Source organism: Odontomachus brunneus, unplaced genomic scaffold, assembly GCF_010583005.1.
Source record: "Odontomachus brunneus isolate Ranch 3 - 2012 unplaced genomic scaffold, Obru_v1 Obru_scaffold_110, whole genome shotgun sequence".
NCBI classification, from domain to species: Eukaryota; Metazoa; Arthropoda; class Insecta; order Hymenoptera; family Formicidae; genus Odontomachus; species Odontomachus brunneus.
In genome coordinates this window covers 492,713-508,184 of record NW_022639560.1, presented here as the reverse complement: position 1 = coordinate 508,184, position 15,472 = coordinate 492,713, and the positions used below count along the sequence as shown (strand labels likewise).

At 41.1% G+C, this 15,472-nt stretch overlaps 1 protein-coding gene across 5 annotated transcripts in view; it reads right to left on the bottom strand.

Moving 5' to 3' along the window:
* Positions 1-15,472, bottom strand: part of LOC116849304 (microtubule-associated protein Jupiter) — a 140,370-nt gene that overhangs the window by 8,095 nt on the left and 116,803 nt on the right. For 4 of the 5 annotated variants that reach the window (XM_032826297.1, XM_032826298.1, XM_032826300.1 and 1 more), the window contains exons 2-4: positions 8,792-9,225; positions 7,181-7,204; positions 4,813-4,902 (exon numbers count right to left, since the gene is read on the bottom strand). In XM_032826297.1, the coding sequence (XP_032682188.1) occupies positions 4,813-4,902; positions 7,181-7,204; positions 8,792-9,225 (548 nt within the window). The remainder of the gene's footprint in view (positions 1-4,812; positions 4,903-7,180; positions 7,205-8,791; positions 9,226-15,472) is intronic. The other variant, XM_032826301.1, reaches the window with a different exon arrangement.

Genomic DNA, 15,472 nt, shown 5'->3' with positions numbered 1-15,472 from the left:
GGGGGGGGGGGGGGCAGAGGATCAGGAGTAGTAGCTTGGTCTCGCAGGCACAAATTAAGCGCAATCGGTCGCGAGATCACCGGCCACGATGATCGCGAACCGGCTTAACACCTGAAATGGTCTACGAGAAAAACGATATCTTACGTATTATCTACTAGGCTGGCATGATCGCTTGATGAACTTACCGTAACAGTTAACAGTGAATGCAGAGACGTGTGAAACGATGGATCTCGCGTCGAAGATTCGCTTTTCGACACGTTGACTGCCGATATGTTAATTTTCATCGATTCTACAAGGAACTTATAGAACTAGCCGATGATTAAATTCGCGTATCTTTTATATCCTCTCTCGTTTACTTCTTATTGGCCGTACATTGGGAGAAAAAATCAATTAATCTCGTTGAAATTAGTCTTTTAATTAAAACGCTCATTAGTCAAAACAATCTTCTTTAATGAAAACTATATTTTTGTATCGTTTTAATAGAAAGAGTAATAGCAAAATACTTATGGAGTTATTGTCGTTAACACTGCACTGTGAGCAAATGCACGTTTGAAAATTTATTTGTGAGATATAAAGTTTATTGCTACGAAATAAACTTTATCTCCGTGAAATAAACTTTACATCCCGTGCAAATGAATTTTCAGCTATTTTTTTCTAGTATTTATACCAGCATTTGCTACAAAAATGGCTGCTCGTCCCAATTATTTTCAGATTGCAATTATTCCGCAGATAATTATTACGCTGCAAGGAATCTCTTCTGCGATTATAGTCACAAGTATTCAACATTTCCTTCTCGGTGTACAACCAATTTCGCGGACGCGATTAACTGTACTCACGTGATTTAATGAGACGCGGTGGTATCGCAGTGGCAATCGGTGACTACCGTTCCCATGTCACACGTTTAACCCGTCAAAGAGATCGTCGAGCGAAAAGAATTTCCACGACGTCGAGGAACGACGGATCCTTCCGAGCGAATCTCCGAATCAGGCCGAATTGAGTCGATAATACAACACGAGGTGAGGAAAAGTGAGTACACATAACACACGGATATACACAGATATACACAAATGTGCTAATTTATAATATTATCATAAGGGTACGCGCGCGCCTAGCTATAATAGCTTAATCGCGCTCTTACACTCTCCTTTCGCTATTATACAAGACGTGATCCTTGACTTAAACAACGAGCGAGCGAGTCTAAAACATCCGTAGCCTCCGATCATGCGGTAGCTGGCGCGTGCAGTCATTTGAGATTTAAGGAGTTTATTCACCAGGCATGTGTATTTTCAGGACATCCAAGAGACGTATTTTCAAGGGAGCTGTTCCTTACACTGCAAGTCCTAGTGTGTTACTTTTAAATGCATAAACGTGTAATTTGATTCAAGTCTCTTTTACACGTCTTTTACTGTTTTTTAGACGTGTAAATTATAATTTAATATGTTTAAATAGCGTGACTCAAAACGTGTAAAGGATTCAACCAAAATAACACACTTGATTCCTCGTTTCTAACGTCACAAATCATCGGACATGGCCGGCTCCGGTACAAGGAGCCTTAAATTCCTCACGAACGATGCGGACGAATCGCACGAAACGACGAATGTGTTTAAGATAAACGTTACGTTAAATTTCTACATAATTTTCAGCATCTCGGCTCAAATGAATAAACTCCATGAACAGCCTGCGATTTTCCCATTTTTCCACCCTCCTCCCCTCAATCCCCGGCGAGACACCGTATTCGCCGGCGGACAAGAGCCGCGAACGTGGCTCGCGCGTTATTATCGCGCTTAAAACATCGTGCCCGCGATTAAACAGCACGGAAGACCGGGGGTTAACGGTACACACACGTATACACGCGCACGCGCACACACGCACGGCTCGTGATTCTACTTCTCTCGATAAACAATTCGTTACCGTTCAGAATCTCTCTTTCTCTCGTTCTCTCTGCGGCGAGAACGTTTCCCCGAGCGAACAACATCCGGATTTTTATCCCAGTAGAACGGCGCGTTACCACCGAGAGAGCTCTCGCCTCGTTTCGATCTCGCGAGAGAATTTAAATCTCGCGTAAATATTTATTATACGCGTATACAATATCGGCTCCCAGCTCGGTGCTTGCGCGATCACTTCCTCCTTTCTTCTGTTGCCTTTAATTGCGCAGTTTAACGCGATCCGCGTTGCGACGCGAGAGCGCTGCGCGTACCACGCGAAAGAAAGACATAACGAAGCGATTCGCACGTACAATTAACGCGGGCTTATTAGCGGGCAGACGTTCAATTACGTTCAGTTACGCGCCGTGAAGCCGCCGGAACTCTCTCCCGGCGGTAATTGATTTTCATCCGCGATTCTTTCCGCGTGACGTTCTTCTGCGAGTGGACGACTGGCCTGATTAGATAAGTATCGTTTCAGCGTGAGCCACTCGCAGGATCGAGAGCGAGTTTTCATTCGTGAGTTTCGCAACCGACCCGATGACCGACAATCAGACTGATATCCTCAACTCACGCTTTACCCCGCGGGAAGTGACGATTATGAACAATTCCCGCCAAATTTTAACTTCCTTTCTGCAGTGTCGCGCGTTGCCGCGGATTGATCAAGCCGTTCTACGCATGAAAACTCACTCGAATGCACTGAAAGGACCAAACCAAAATTTGATTAAAATGGCATCAACCAAATGTTTGGTATTTACATCCAAAAAATTGTATTGCCGCTATTTTGCCTTATTTCCTCAGTATATATTTGATTAGTCACTGAGCAAAGCAAAATAGCGGCAATTAAATTTTTTTATTGCAATTAGCAAACATTTGGTTGATCCCATTTTAACCAATTCTTGGTTTCGTCAATCAAATCCTTCTTTCAATGTATATGTGCGTTTCATCTACAAACAATTCACAGTCTTAACACGTTGAATGCCGTGACGGTCAGCAGCAACCAGCACTACACTGAGAGAAAAGATATTTAAAAATTAGTAAATATTTATTTGGTTACCAATAGCATATTTAATTACATCTAAATTCTTTTATTTAGATAGAATAAATAGTTGCTCTCGTGAAAACTAAGGTTTTCTTAAGGTTTTTACACGGAAGGAAAAGATTTGGTTGAATTAACCAAATATCTGGTCGAATATGAACGATCCAGAAATTCCGATTGAAGTAACCCGAATTCTGTTTAACTTAACAAGATTTTTGGTAGATTAACTAAATATATCTGGTTATTTAACCAGACATGTTAGTCTACCAAAATTCTTGTTAACTTAAATAGAATTCGGGTTATTTCAATAGGAATTTCTGGATCGTTCATATTCGACCAGATATTTGGTTAATTCAACCAAATCTTTTTTTCCGTGTAGAAAATGTAGATTTTCTTGTTTGTAATATATTTTATATTAGTATTATAAGTAAATATGTTGTCAGTATTCACTAAATAAATTTGCTGTTTCTTAGATTTTTTCTCAGTGCAGTACTACTGCGTCTCGTTTCAAATAAGAATTACGTACGAAAAAAATCGGCTGAACGCATCGCGAGTCCGAGTGCATGTTATCTTTGAACTCACAAAAGCGTGTAATTTGTCTCGCTCTTTTTCCTGAGTTTTTTCTAGGTTTTAAATCGTTTAACATGTGTAAATTATAATTTAACATGTTTTTCAAACATGTTAAATAATTTATATAATTTTTAACGTTAAATAATTTATAAAATTTGATACACATTTGATAAATGTTAAACGACGAGGAACGTGTAAAAAGATAATCAGCCAAAATAACACACATTTAGAATTCGCGGTGCGGTCAATGAAGCGAGATAAAAGGTACATGCGCCTTGAATTATATTTATTTATTGTATCTCTTTGGTGCCAGCACTTCGAGTGCTGTGACGATCACACACGCGGTGATCAGACTATGATATCACCGCGTCTTATTGATCCTGACAGTAACATCCGAGCGCTTCCCGGATGTACTAATGTAAATTTCATACTAATTAATTTTCAAGAACTCCGTTAAAATTATGCGGGAACACTACGTTAGAAGTTAAACAGAAAGACAATAATGAATACAACAATTTTAAGCAAATTTTTTCGAACCAATAAAATGACGGTATTTACCGTAAAGGTTACGTCACGTATGAAGTATAATATACTTCAAATATAATATAAATATACTTCAAATTAAATTTGAGAATTTGATTTCTCAAAATTGAATTCGGAGAATCGGCTGTACGGCCAATAGAAAGTCGATGAAATAACGCAAAAAACATAAATGTATCTATAGAGAATTATATAATACATATACATATTTTTTACGTATATATAAAAAATATACAGGGTTAGTCATCTGACGTTAAATTCTAAAATCTGTCATTTTTCACATCAGAGGAAAATGTGTAAAGAACAAATTGGATGGTTGGAAGAGTTAAATATTGTAGTTAGCCAAAACTTTATATTTACACGATTTGCTCCTTACACATTCTCCTCTTAATATAAAAGTCAACAAATATATTCTACAATCTAACGTTAGATGTGAGTGTATGACTCGCCCTGTATAATACAATCCTTAAGTAACATTTATCGTATTTCCCCAGCAATTCAATCATCGATTGTGTACGATCAACGCGGCAGTCAACGTGTTAAAGTTCACTCGACCAACCCCCCTCCGAATATTCCCTTAATCTCGTAACGTAAAGCTACTTCGCACCGGTGGTTGGGGCTGACACCACCGGTGCTTTACAGGGGGAGAAAGCGCGTCCCTAGGACGAACTTAGGGGGTGGCGGGAATCATGAGGGGGGGGGGCGAGAATCAGAGGGATAATCGGAATTAGAGAACGTTACCTCGACACTTTCGTGCGATGCGCCTCACGGGCGTCACCTCGATTCCGTCGCCGGTGACCGGGTTGCGCGCCGGCACGCAGGACGATCCTCCTGCGGGGGATGCGACGTCGGAGTCCAAGCCGACCCGCGTCGTTCGCAACAACACCAGCGGTTCACAGCCGTCGCCGCCGCGAAGCGACGCGCGAGCCAGAGCCGTTCACCACCACCCCATGCACCGTAACACCGTCGCAAAACCCATAACCGTAACCCAACCAACTCGTGTTAATGCGCGCGGCAATTCGTACGGACGGATCGCAGATACGCACCGCGCTTACATCTTTCACTCTCTTTCTCTCTCTTTTTTCACGGAATTACCTTGAGACGTACTACTTTTTTTCTCCTTTTATTTTCATCGACTCAACAAAATAAAGGCGAGCCGGTACGCGCTACGTGGTGAATGAACAGAGCAAAACGATTGTTTAATTACATGCTGATAAATAACAGATCAATTGGGACTCATGAAAAAAATTTGAATTTCGTTTGAATTACGATCTGCCTTGACGAGACGAGGGAGTTCGCGTACAATTCGAAACAGATCCGTCTCGAGATCGAGATATAAACATGAGAGAGGCGTCCTCGATATCTTGGATTCGTCCGTGCGACGGAAATTAAAACAAAAGCAAAATTGAAACGTTGTGTGTTGTGCTGAAGTTGTAAAGGGAAGCGGGGGATGAGTACTTGACAAACGGCAACAATGCGAAACCCAAGAAGACAGAACAGGTGGAGGTTAGAAAAGCGAGACAAACCGCGTGTTATTCCGACCGTGATGCAGCACTCGTAGCAGTGATGATACTTTTATTTCAGCCGGGGTGACACGCGCCATTCCAAGGTTAATCCGTCGTATTCGAGTGTTACCGAGACAAAAGAAAAGATTCTTCTCGATTGTGCGTGCATTTGTTAAGGCTGTTTGCACCTCGCCGTCATGTTGGATTTGTGACGTCAGGAGCGAGGAATGACACGCTGACGAAAGTTGCGCGTGCCATTTATAAATACAAAGGATAAATATGGGCGAAAGAGCACTTGAGATCGCTTGAGCACACTTGTAAAATTTTCCGAAAACTATCCCTGAAAACTTCCCTGACGATCAGTAAACAGTCGTATAATAAATGGTGAAATAAAGCATACAGACAAAATAGACTCGTTTCATCATTTCACGTATCTTATTTCACCGTTTATTATACGACTGTTTATTCATCATCAATTCTCTTAAAGTGAATCAGTAAAACATCATTGAAAGCACTGATTTGCAGCTATAAGTACAGCACTGAAACTGCTCAGTGCTGTACTTATAACTGATATCAGTGACTATTCACTGATTCACTTTAAGAGAGAAGGGAAAGGGATACCCTTCAGACAATTTTACAAGAATGCTCAAGCAATTTCAAATGTCCTTTCGTCCATATTTACCTTTATTCAGAAATGGCACGCAATTTTCGTCAGCATATCACTCCTCGCTTCTGACGTCACAAATCCGACATGGCCGACCGAGGTGCAAGGAGCTTTAAATGAATCGGTGGAGGGTCTCGCGAGTGGATGATATCGCGATTTAGTCCCGACAGTGCACCTCGCCCGCATTCGCGGGAAGTTTCGTGAATGACGTTCTCGAAAAACGACATCGAAATACCTTCTATCTTTTACGAGAGGAGAGTCTCTTTCTCTCCTTCTTTCTCTGAAAATTTTTCACGGCAAATTCATAATCCTCGGCTGCATTCGCAATGTGCCGGTTTCTCGTTTGCCTGATATCTTGCGTGAGCAAAATCACAGCTGATCCAATTTTTGTCATTAAATTATCGTTGCAATTTAACGCGACATATGTATGTATATATCTTCTCTTTTTGCGCTAATATGCAGATCAATGTCGTTTACCGTGAGTTCGTAGTGAATGAGTGAATCGTGTGTGGGGAGAACGTAATGTAAATAAATAATTTTAACGTAAAAGCGAGATAAGATGTTACTAGCGGAATTATATAAATATATATATATGTGTGTGTGTGTGTGTGTGTGTGTGTTTGTGTGTGTACGGTACGAACTTAAGGCCTAAGCGATAAACATGGCGTGTCTAACTCAAAATATGTGTTTCCATTCTCGTGGCAGGCCCTAGAATAGGACGCGATGATGTACTGGCGACACATAATGAAAACTCTCTACGATAATAATCTCGAGCGCGCTCAAAAATAATGAAATGAATCTCGTGATTTTTTCGCGTTTTCTCGCGGTGACGTGACGAAGGGAACGATATTAACTCGCGTCTAACTATGATCAAACAAGACAACAAGAGTGTGGTAGTGTCGTGTGTGTCATCTACTTGAATGTCTCGTTACACACTTACGAAATCGTTTCTTTCTCCTAAAAGCTGCTTGCGAAACAGTTCAAGGAAAGTGACGTATAATTAAAAGCGGCACACATTAGACAATATGATTGTGATCGTACAGTGAGAAATTCATTTTGTTTCCTTTTCTTTTCATTTGCATTTTTTCCCTGAGTGTCTCGCTAGCTCCGCACCGACGAGCAAAGCCGACAAACGGCGGCTCGATTAGCGTGAAAAAAAAAGAAGAAAAATAGAGACAAACGCGATTCGCGATCGGCGAAGATCCGGAGGGGAACTTTCGCCGCCGCACTCATCTCGGTATGATTTCGCACGAGATACGGTAAAAAATACAGAAGCATAATAAAAATGTGTTGATTGATTTGAATATCGTTTAGAAAACGCGAGAAATTCGTGTACTTGTTTTAGTAACAAGATAATGTATTCGCGTGCGTGTTTTCTATTGGAAAAGTATAAAGCAGTCAAGAGACAAAGTTCGCGAATTTCTCTAATGGCAAATTTTTTCGAAGTGTCGGAGTCTTCTACGGATCGAACGCGAATCTCTTTGAACGGAACAAGGGAAAGAGTACTTTTCGCGGTGACAAAAAGCGAAATATAGCGATCGACACAACCGGACACTTTACACACGCCAAGAGCCTGCGACACACACATATTTCAACTTAGATCAGGATCAGGGTCTTCCGAGATGAGGTTCGAGCGGTTTCGGGGCAGTTCGCATTCTTAAGTACCGAATGCCGCGAGAGCCTTTTCTGTAGAGAAAGACAGAGAGGGAAAGAATACGCGAATATCTCCGAGCTCTTGTAACAATTCGTGCAAAAATTCCACAGACAAGAATCGTCACGATAAATTCACTCGTTCCACAATAGAAAAGAAATGTAAATTAATCAAAGTGCTCATTGTGCGCCGATTATTCGCGCATTGAATGTCAATTGAGGAAGCAGGTTGCTTTTTCAGACCAAAAGAAACAACGATGTTCAGGAATTTATATAAAGAAAACTACTAAGTGAATATATTTGAGAATTTTATATATATAATTGAATATATATATCCAATTATATATATAAATAATATATTTACACAATAAATAAATTATATTAAATAATGTTATAATTATTGACGTCATTTTTGCACAAAAATAATTATAAATATTTTAGTTTAAATGAAAATGTTACATTTAATTATATATAATATTCTATACTCTGTTATCTGTAGCAATAAATATATTACTGAATTACATACAATATATAAAATTCAAACATATCTATTTTTAGCGGTTTTCCCTAATAAATAAATTTCCACATATTATTGCTTCTTTTGGCCTGAAAAGGTGATTCGCCCCCTTAATCGTCACACGATAAGGGCTTTAATTAATTCGCTATTTTAATGCACATTTTTCGCATTTTTGCAAAATAATTTGGCTCCTTAACACGTGATATATTCAAGATCATCAATCGTCAATCTCGCGGCGATAACGACGAGAAGTCTTTCTCACGAGAAGTGATGGACATTCTCTCTCTCTCTCTCCCATTCGTCTTTTGCTCTCGACCGCCCCGGGATATGATGATCCGCTACCACCTCTGTAAACGCTTGCCCGATCGAAGGGGCCCACCTTACCTGTGATATCGTTGATCGAATTGCTGCCGTTGCTGACGGCAAAGCCGTTGGCGACGCCCGTCGTGTTGCTGCCGCTGCTGGCTGTGCTCTTCGCGGGCGACGTCGCGGCGCCCGACGATAACGACGAGGCCGACGATCCCCCGCTGAGGGAGATATTGCTGCGCATGTGATTTCTCGCGTTTGGGGTGGTGGGTGGGGCATCGGGGGGGCCAAACAGACGATTGTATGAATCATTACCGGGCTTGCTGCTGGAGCGCGGCGACACGGCGGCGTTCGCGTTGCCGTTGCCGTTACCGGCGTCGGTGCCGTTGGCGTCGCCAAACAACGCCAGGCCCAGCTGGGACTGATTGTGAGTCTTGACGCGTCGCGGGCTCGTTTCCTCCGGGCCCGAGCCGAAAATGTCGCTGCTGCCGCCGCCGGGCGGTTTCAACACCCTGAAACGTAAAAAAGATCGAGTTAGCAAGGCGAGGCGAGTTGCGCAGGAATTTGTTATTCGCAGTAAAACGTTCAATAAAATATTATTATTGAATTTTTTTTATGGGCCAGGCATCCCAACTTTCAGCTGTTATCGCGCTCATTGAGCACTTATATATTCGTCTCTTTGTAAATTCGTAATTGCTCAGACGAAAAAAAAAGACCAGTTACGCGCTCGCGAGTGCAGAAACGAATTTTTCTATCCGCGAGAGTGAGACCTTGTGAGGTCAGTCTGATGGTACGCTCGCAGACGCATTTTCAATCCTCTACATTCACATCGGCATTTGGTGAAGTTTTCAGCTGCGCTCGCCGAGCGAAGAAAAGACAGAAAACAGATCAGACAGGCGCGAGTGCTGACAATGGTGAAATCGACAGCGGTGAAATCGAATCGAACAGCCTTCACTCTCCCCCACGTCGGCGAGCCACTAATATACACCGACGCGCCGGTGGGACGGAGATGCAATTTGCAGGCACAAATCTGCACTGATTTCTGCTTAACGAGGCGCGCGTGGTGCGTGCGGCACGCGTGTGTCGCGTGCGCGAAAAAGAAAGGGCTCTAAAATTGAAAGAAACGACCGAAGAGAATCGAAAAGGGGACTGTCGAGTAATTAGGAGTACGAGCTGCTTCCTCCTTCTCCCCCGAGCGTCCCTCTCGCGACGGGAGAGGGAGTTCAATTAGGACCGCGATTTCAATTAACGAGCCGGCGCGTGGCTCGCGCGTGTCACCGATCTTTTCATCGTTCCGAGAAATCCCGAGCTGAAATTTTGATCCTATTTTCAATCTCACTATTCCATTCAACATCTACTTTGACGTCGAAGAAAGTAAAAAGGAAAATTTCGGACATCATCAGAGTCAAAGTAGGGGTAAATTATGTCATTAAAATTAAACCTACTTTGCTAACCTACAAGTAAACCTACTCAAAAGGTAAACTCCGATTTCTTTCTAATTTGGCACAAATGTAGAAGTACAAAAAATATTTAAGTCATATTTTTTTATTTTGGTCGACTTTGAGTTTCACGAGCAGTTTATAGTTTTTTAATGTTCTCACTCTTATCATCAACAAGTGCAACAAAAATGTATAAAAAATAAAATTGAATACAAAATATAATTAAATAATTTCAACAAAATCAGCATAGCTGAGACACGAGCCATTTTAAATTTCTTTAGTCGAGAAATTATTTGTATAAATAATTTTTTCAACTTTTTACAACGTTTTGTTTAAACATTTTATTATTTATTATTAAATAATTTATTTTATTATTAAATAATTTTACACATTTGACTTCATATTCATAATCAGCAAACCAAAAACGCCTATATTTTGTATTTATTTTTATTTTTTATGCATTTTTATTGTAATTGTTGATAGAAGTGAAAACATTAAAAAGCTATAAACTGTCCATAAAACTCAAAATGAAAAAATATGATCTAAATATTTTTTGTACTTCTACATTTGTGCCAAATTAGAAAAAAATCGGAATGTATCTTTTGGGTAAGTTTACTTACTACGTTGTAGAACTCAAAATTTAACAGAGTCAAAATTTCGACTCGTGGTGCCATCCTCGAGTTGACACAACTATTCTTTTTCTTCCGTGTAGAATACTTTCTCTTTGGTTTTACGAGAATCCTTTTCAGAGGCTGTATGTAAGAGTAAAGTTCTCTAGAATTCAGTGAATTCCGCCAAGGACGAAATTATGTTTTTTAGAGTGCGTACGGATTCGTTTGAAACAAGTCACTCTCGTTCCGCAAACGATGGAAACTCCTCGAATGACGGACGGAAAGCCGCGGAAAGAAAGACGGGGAGAAACCGTCCAGCTTCAAGTGGCACGTCGATTGCGACGGTTATTTTGCAAATGTCCGGGGTTTATTAAGTGTCCCATTGAGTTTCTCGAGGAGAAATTTCTCAGCGCGACTTTGCAAACTGACACCTCGGAGTGATTTAATTACGAGCTTCGCGCGCGCGTCCGCGAATTAATGGATGGAACAGTGAGAGATCTCGTTAACTCGCGATCGAGGAAATGACGCCCCGGTTTAATTAATGATACGGCCCTCTTTCTTGCGACGTAACGTATCGCGCGTTGCAGCATCATCACGATGATGAATGGACGTTTCCGCGTTACCGCAGCTCGGATGATTGCACGTCCGTCGCGAGCCTGGTAGAAATGTCCGAGAGATGCGTGTGTGTCGTTGGCGCGAAACCGTCCCGACAACAGTTTTACGCTTCGCATTGTTGACTCAGGGGCTAACACCTTCATGACGAGAACTCGTTGAATAAATTGTCACTGCGTGTTAACGCGTCGACCGCCAATGTGAACTTCCATAAATTACTAATCGAAGCTTAATTGAAGCCTGAGTGACCAAAGTCACGGTCAATGCAGCTAGTTGGTGGCTGTGTTAGTCAGCTATTATTGGGTTCACCAGCTTCCTATCGACCGCATATTTCATTCATTAGAGTTGTACATCCTTTCTGAGAAAATTTCAGGGCCGATTGTTCCAACTTCTTGGTAAGCTATCTAATAGTTAAATCATGTGTTTGTCTTCGTCCAATTTGAAGAAAAAACAAAGATAGACATGATTTAACCATCAGATAGCTTATCAAGAGTTTGGAAAAATCGGCCCTTACACGATACTCTATAGTATACATATATAAGGTGAACTATTAGGTATTGAGTAAAATTTTTCTCAAAAGGGACGTTCTTACTACTACTATGTGATAAGATTAAAATTCCGCCGTGGAATCGTGAGAGACAGAGTTGCCAACAATGTTTGACAGTTTGGCAGCAAAAAATATCGATTAGTTTACCTATTTTAAAGATAATCATCGCACCTAACACACATTGTAAACTACAACTGCTTGACCGTGTTAAACAGTTATGTATTATTATTATCCTGTCGTGTTGTCGTTACTACTAATACTGATAATTTCCTCGTTTACGAGTGATTTTCATGCTCTTTACTCCATGTAGCTCATGCTCCATTGTCGAGAGCACGTCGCGGTCGTGTGTCAGTGCCGTCGGAGGTGATGCCCACACGTCTCCGGAGACGCGAAAGGTAGCCGCGGAGATGCGAGAAGCGTAAAGTAACGAGGATAATCAATCGGCCGTAGGAAGCGAAAGATCCTGGAGGGGACAGGATGGGTGCGCCGGGAAATATGCCGCATGACGTGTGTATGGAGCGACGCCTCTGCGCGTCTCTCCCTTTCGACTCTCCGCGAGTGGGCACTCGCGTTAATTGGACTATCAACCTGCTTTATGTCTGGCGTTGCCCGTGTCCGTTCCTTCGTCCACGGGCGCCACGCGAGAACGCTCCGCGTTTAAATGCCGAGAGAGCGAGAGATGCAATTGCGCGCCCTGACCCGAATTTACTCTAATCCCGCCAATTTGCGGAGGACATACGTCCGACACCGCCCGGAGAGCTCGCGCATTTTCTCTCTCTCCTTCTGTCTCTTTCTGATCGCCGAGTGAATTGTACGCAACTATTGAGTAGATTATTTCCAACGATAAACGTCGAGCCTGTCTCACGCGCGTAAATTGTGTCGATAGCTAAAGAAGCGATACCTCGTATCAACAGAAATTATCATTTACGGATTTTTAACCTAGCCAGCTTTCAGGATTAACTTTTCTTCCGATCCGTGAGAGTTTTTATCTAAAAAATAAGATTACTTGCTAAAAAGAAAAAAGAAAATCTCGATAGAAGTGGTATTTTATATCTTTAAGTCATTTACAGCAGAATGGATTTTTGAGACGGCGTTTTTGTATTTTAGCAGTGAACTTCCGATTTCGCATATATGAGGTTCCACTTGTTAGCAACATTTCTTAGCAACCGATATTCATATATGGTAAAAGTACCGATTCAAAAGTACCGGACATACTCATACACCTAATTCTGAAACATTTTTATTGTTTCGGTCTTGAAATACGAATATATTTCAACGTGGAATGTATGTATACGTCCAATATATTATACATTTTTATATTAAAAGATTAAATATTTATATTTAAAGATCAAAACAACAAAAATGTTCAGGATTAGATACGCGTTCGAGCATTTTCTATCTCATTTCTATTCATTCTATTCATTCTTAATCGTCAATTTTCAATTTTCTTCTTCTGCCAATTTCCTGTTTTGTTTCCTTTTCTTTCTATAAATACTACATCCTGATGTAGAAAATTACATCGGAGAAAGAAAGAATCGAGCACTGTCCGTGAATTCTCGTCGTCAGAGTTTACTTATGGATTGTATCCTGTCGTTTTTACATCGGTCTCTTTCATTACGAGATAAGCTGTAATAATAGCACCTACGGTTGCTCAGTACGATACGAATCGCAGCATAGTTTCCGCAGTAACTCGCGTTCCAGGGTGAAAAAGGAATGAGAGAGGAGGAACGCTCGAAGATGGATGGACTTTGCGGAGCAACGCGAGCTATATACTTCCTCGATTACTTCGTTTCGACGCGACGAAGAAAACGCGTATCGAAACGAGGCTCGATGTAACTGGATTGCCGGGAAGTCGGCTTGAGCACTATTTAAAATTGAGAAAATAAGAGCTATCATGACGTTGCGTTTATAAAACCAAAGTCATGAGAGTATGTGTGAGAAAGAGAGAGAAAGAAAGAGAGAAAACAGGAACTATTCGTGACGGTTTGTTCACATAGCCTCGAATAAATGTAAGATATCGTTTCCTCACGGAAAAAAATCTCATTTCATGTAACTGTATAGAGATTAGACGAAAATTTATGACTCAGAAACGATATCTCTGTTACCACAACCGGAAACATTTGTCTGGACATTCGTCTGCCTTAAAACTTGCCTGAAATAATTGAGAACAATTAACTGAACAGAATCTTCTACAAGAACATTTCTGCTGCTACTGTCTGTTTTCCATCTAAGAAATAATCTTTTGTCATAGATTGTTGCGTTCCTCTCAATATATAGTCACGATAAAAAAATAAATACAAACACATAACGTTCCATAATAAAATAGCAAAAGTGACCTTCGAGTCATTGAAGCTGTTGTAATTAGGAAAAATAGAGTTTACCATCTTGAAACGAGCGCTTCTGCATGCCCCATGTAATCTCTGTTAGATGAATCTTTCTTTCTCCTACAGGGAGATAATTTTACTAAAAAGTACTGTGAAATTTTATAATCGAGGAATGGATCGACATACTGCAGTGATGGACTATTCTTTCACTTCATATGTGCTATTTATGTATCAGGAACTGGGACATGCTTTTAAGAACTCTGCTGTTTCTGGCAAAATTTATTATGTTCCTTGGCACGGTAGATCTTATTCAGTGACAATGTTACTTTTGCGCAACTAGAAACCTAGTAAAATCGAGAAAGGCAACATTTTAAAGAAATCAAGAAGTGCACAATTGACTGGGATATGGAATGGATATGGAATGGACGTGGAATTAATAGTCATAAATAATAATTGGGATAAATGGTCGGTTTGACATGGAAGATTGATTCGCCGCAAATGGCTCTTAAAAGCCTTGTTTCTCTCACTTTAGTTGCACAATTGAAAAGAATTTACACGAAAAAACGACTATAATATTCTCTTCTCGGATTTCAAAGATATTTCAAGGAGACAATATTATTGTTTTACTCTATACAATGTAATTTTAAATTTTACACACACACACACACACACACACACTTCTGAAGGGTCTCTACCCCGACTTTGTATTATTCAGATCTCGAAGCGGCAATACCTGTGGTGGTGCGTGCAAACGTGAATCCCGAGGTATCTCGTATTCGCTCAAGTTAACGCAATTCGTCCGTGGTTTCGAGCGCGGCCAATTAAAACGAGTGATTCGCTTCACGAGGAAGCGCAACTAATCCGAGGGAGCGATTTACGTCTCGCCGTGTGCGCTAACTGCATCCCGAAGAAAACGTTCATATGCACAACACAGGACTGCGGAAAAGATGAGGAGGAGGAGGAGGAGGAGAGGAAGAAAAAGCAGCAGGAGCAGCAGAAGAGGAGGAGGAGGAAGAGGGAGGAGGGAGGGGAAACGGCGGTTATGGACAATGTTCCGCTATGCGCCTTGCGCGCTTTTTACGAGGCGCAATTTCGCGTCTGAAAATAGGTTTACGGTATCACGCCTGCAGACTACTTTTCACAGAGAGAAAGAGATGAGAGACAGAGAAAGAAAGAGAAACAGAGAGAGAGAGAGAGAGAGAGAGAGAGAGAGAGAGAGAGAGAGA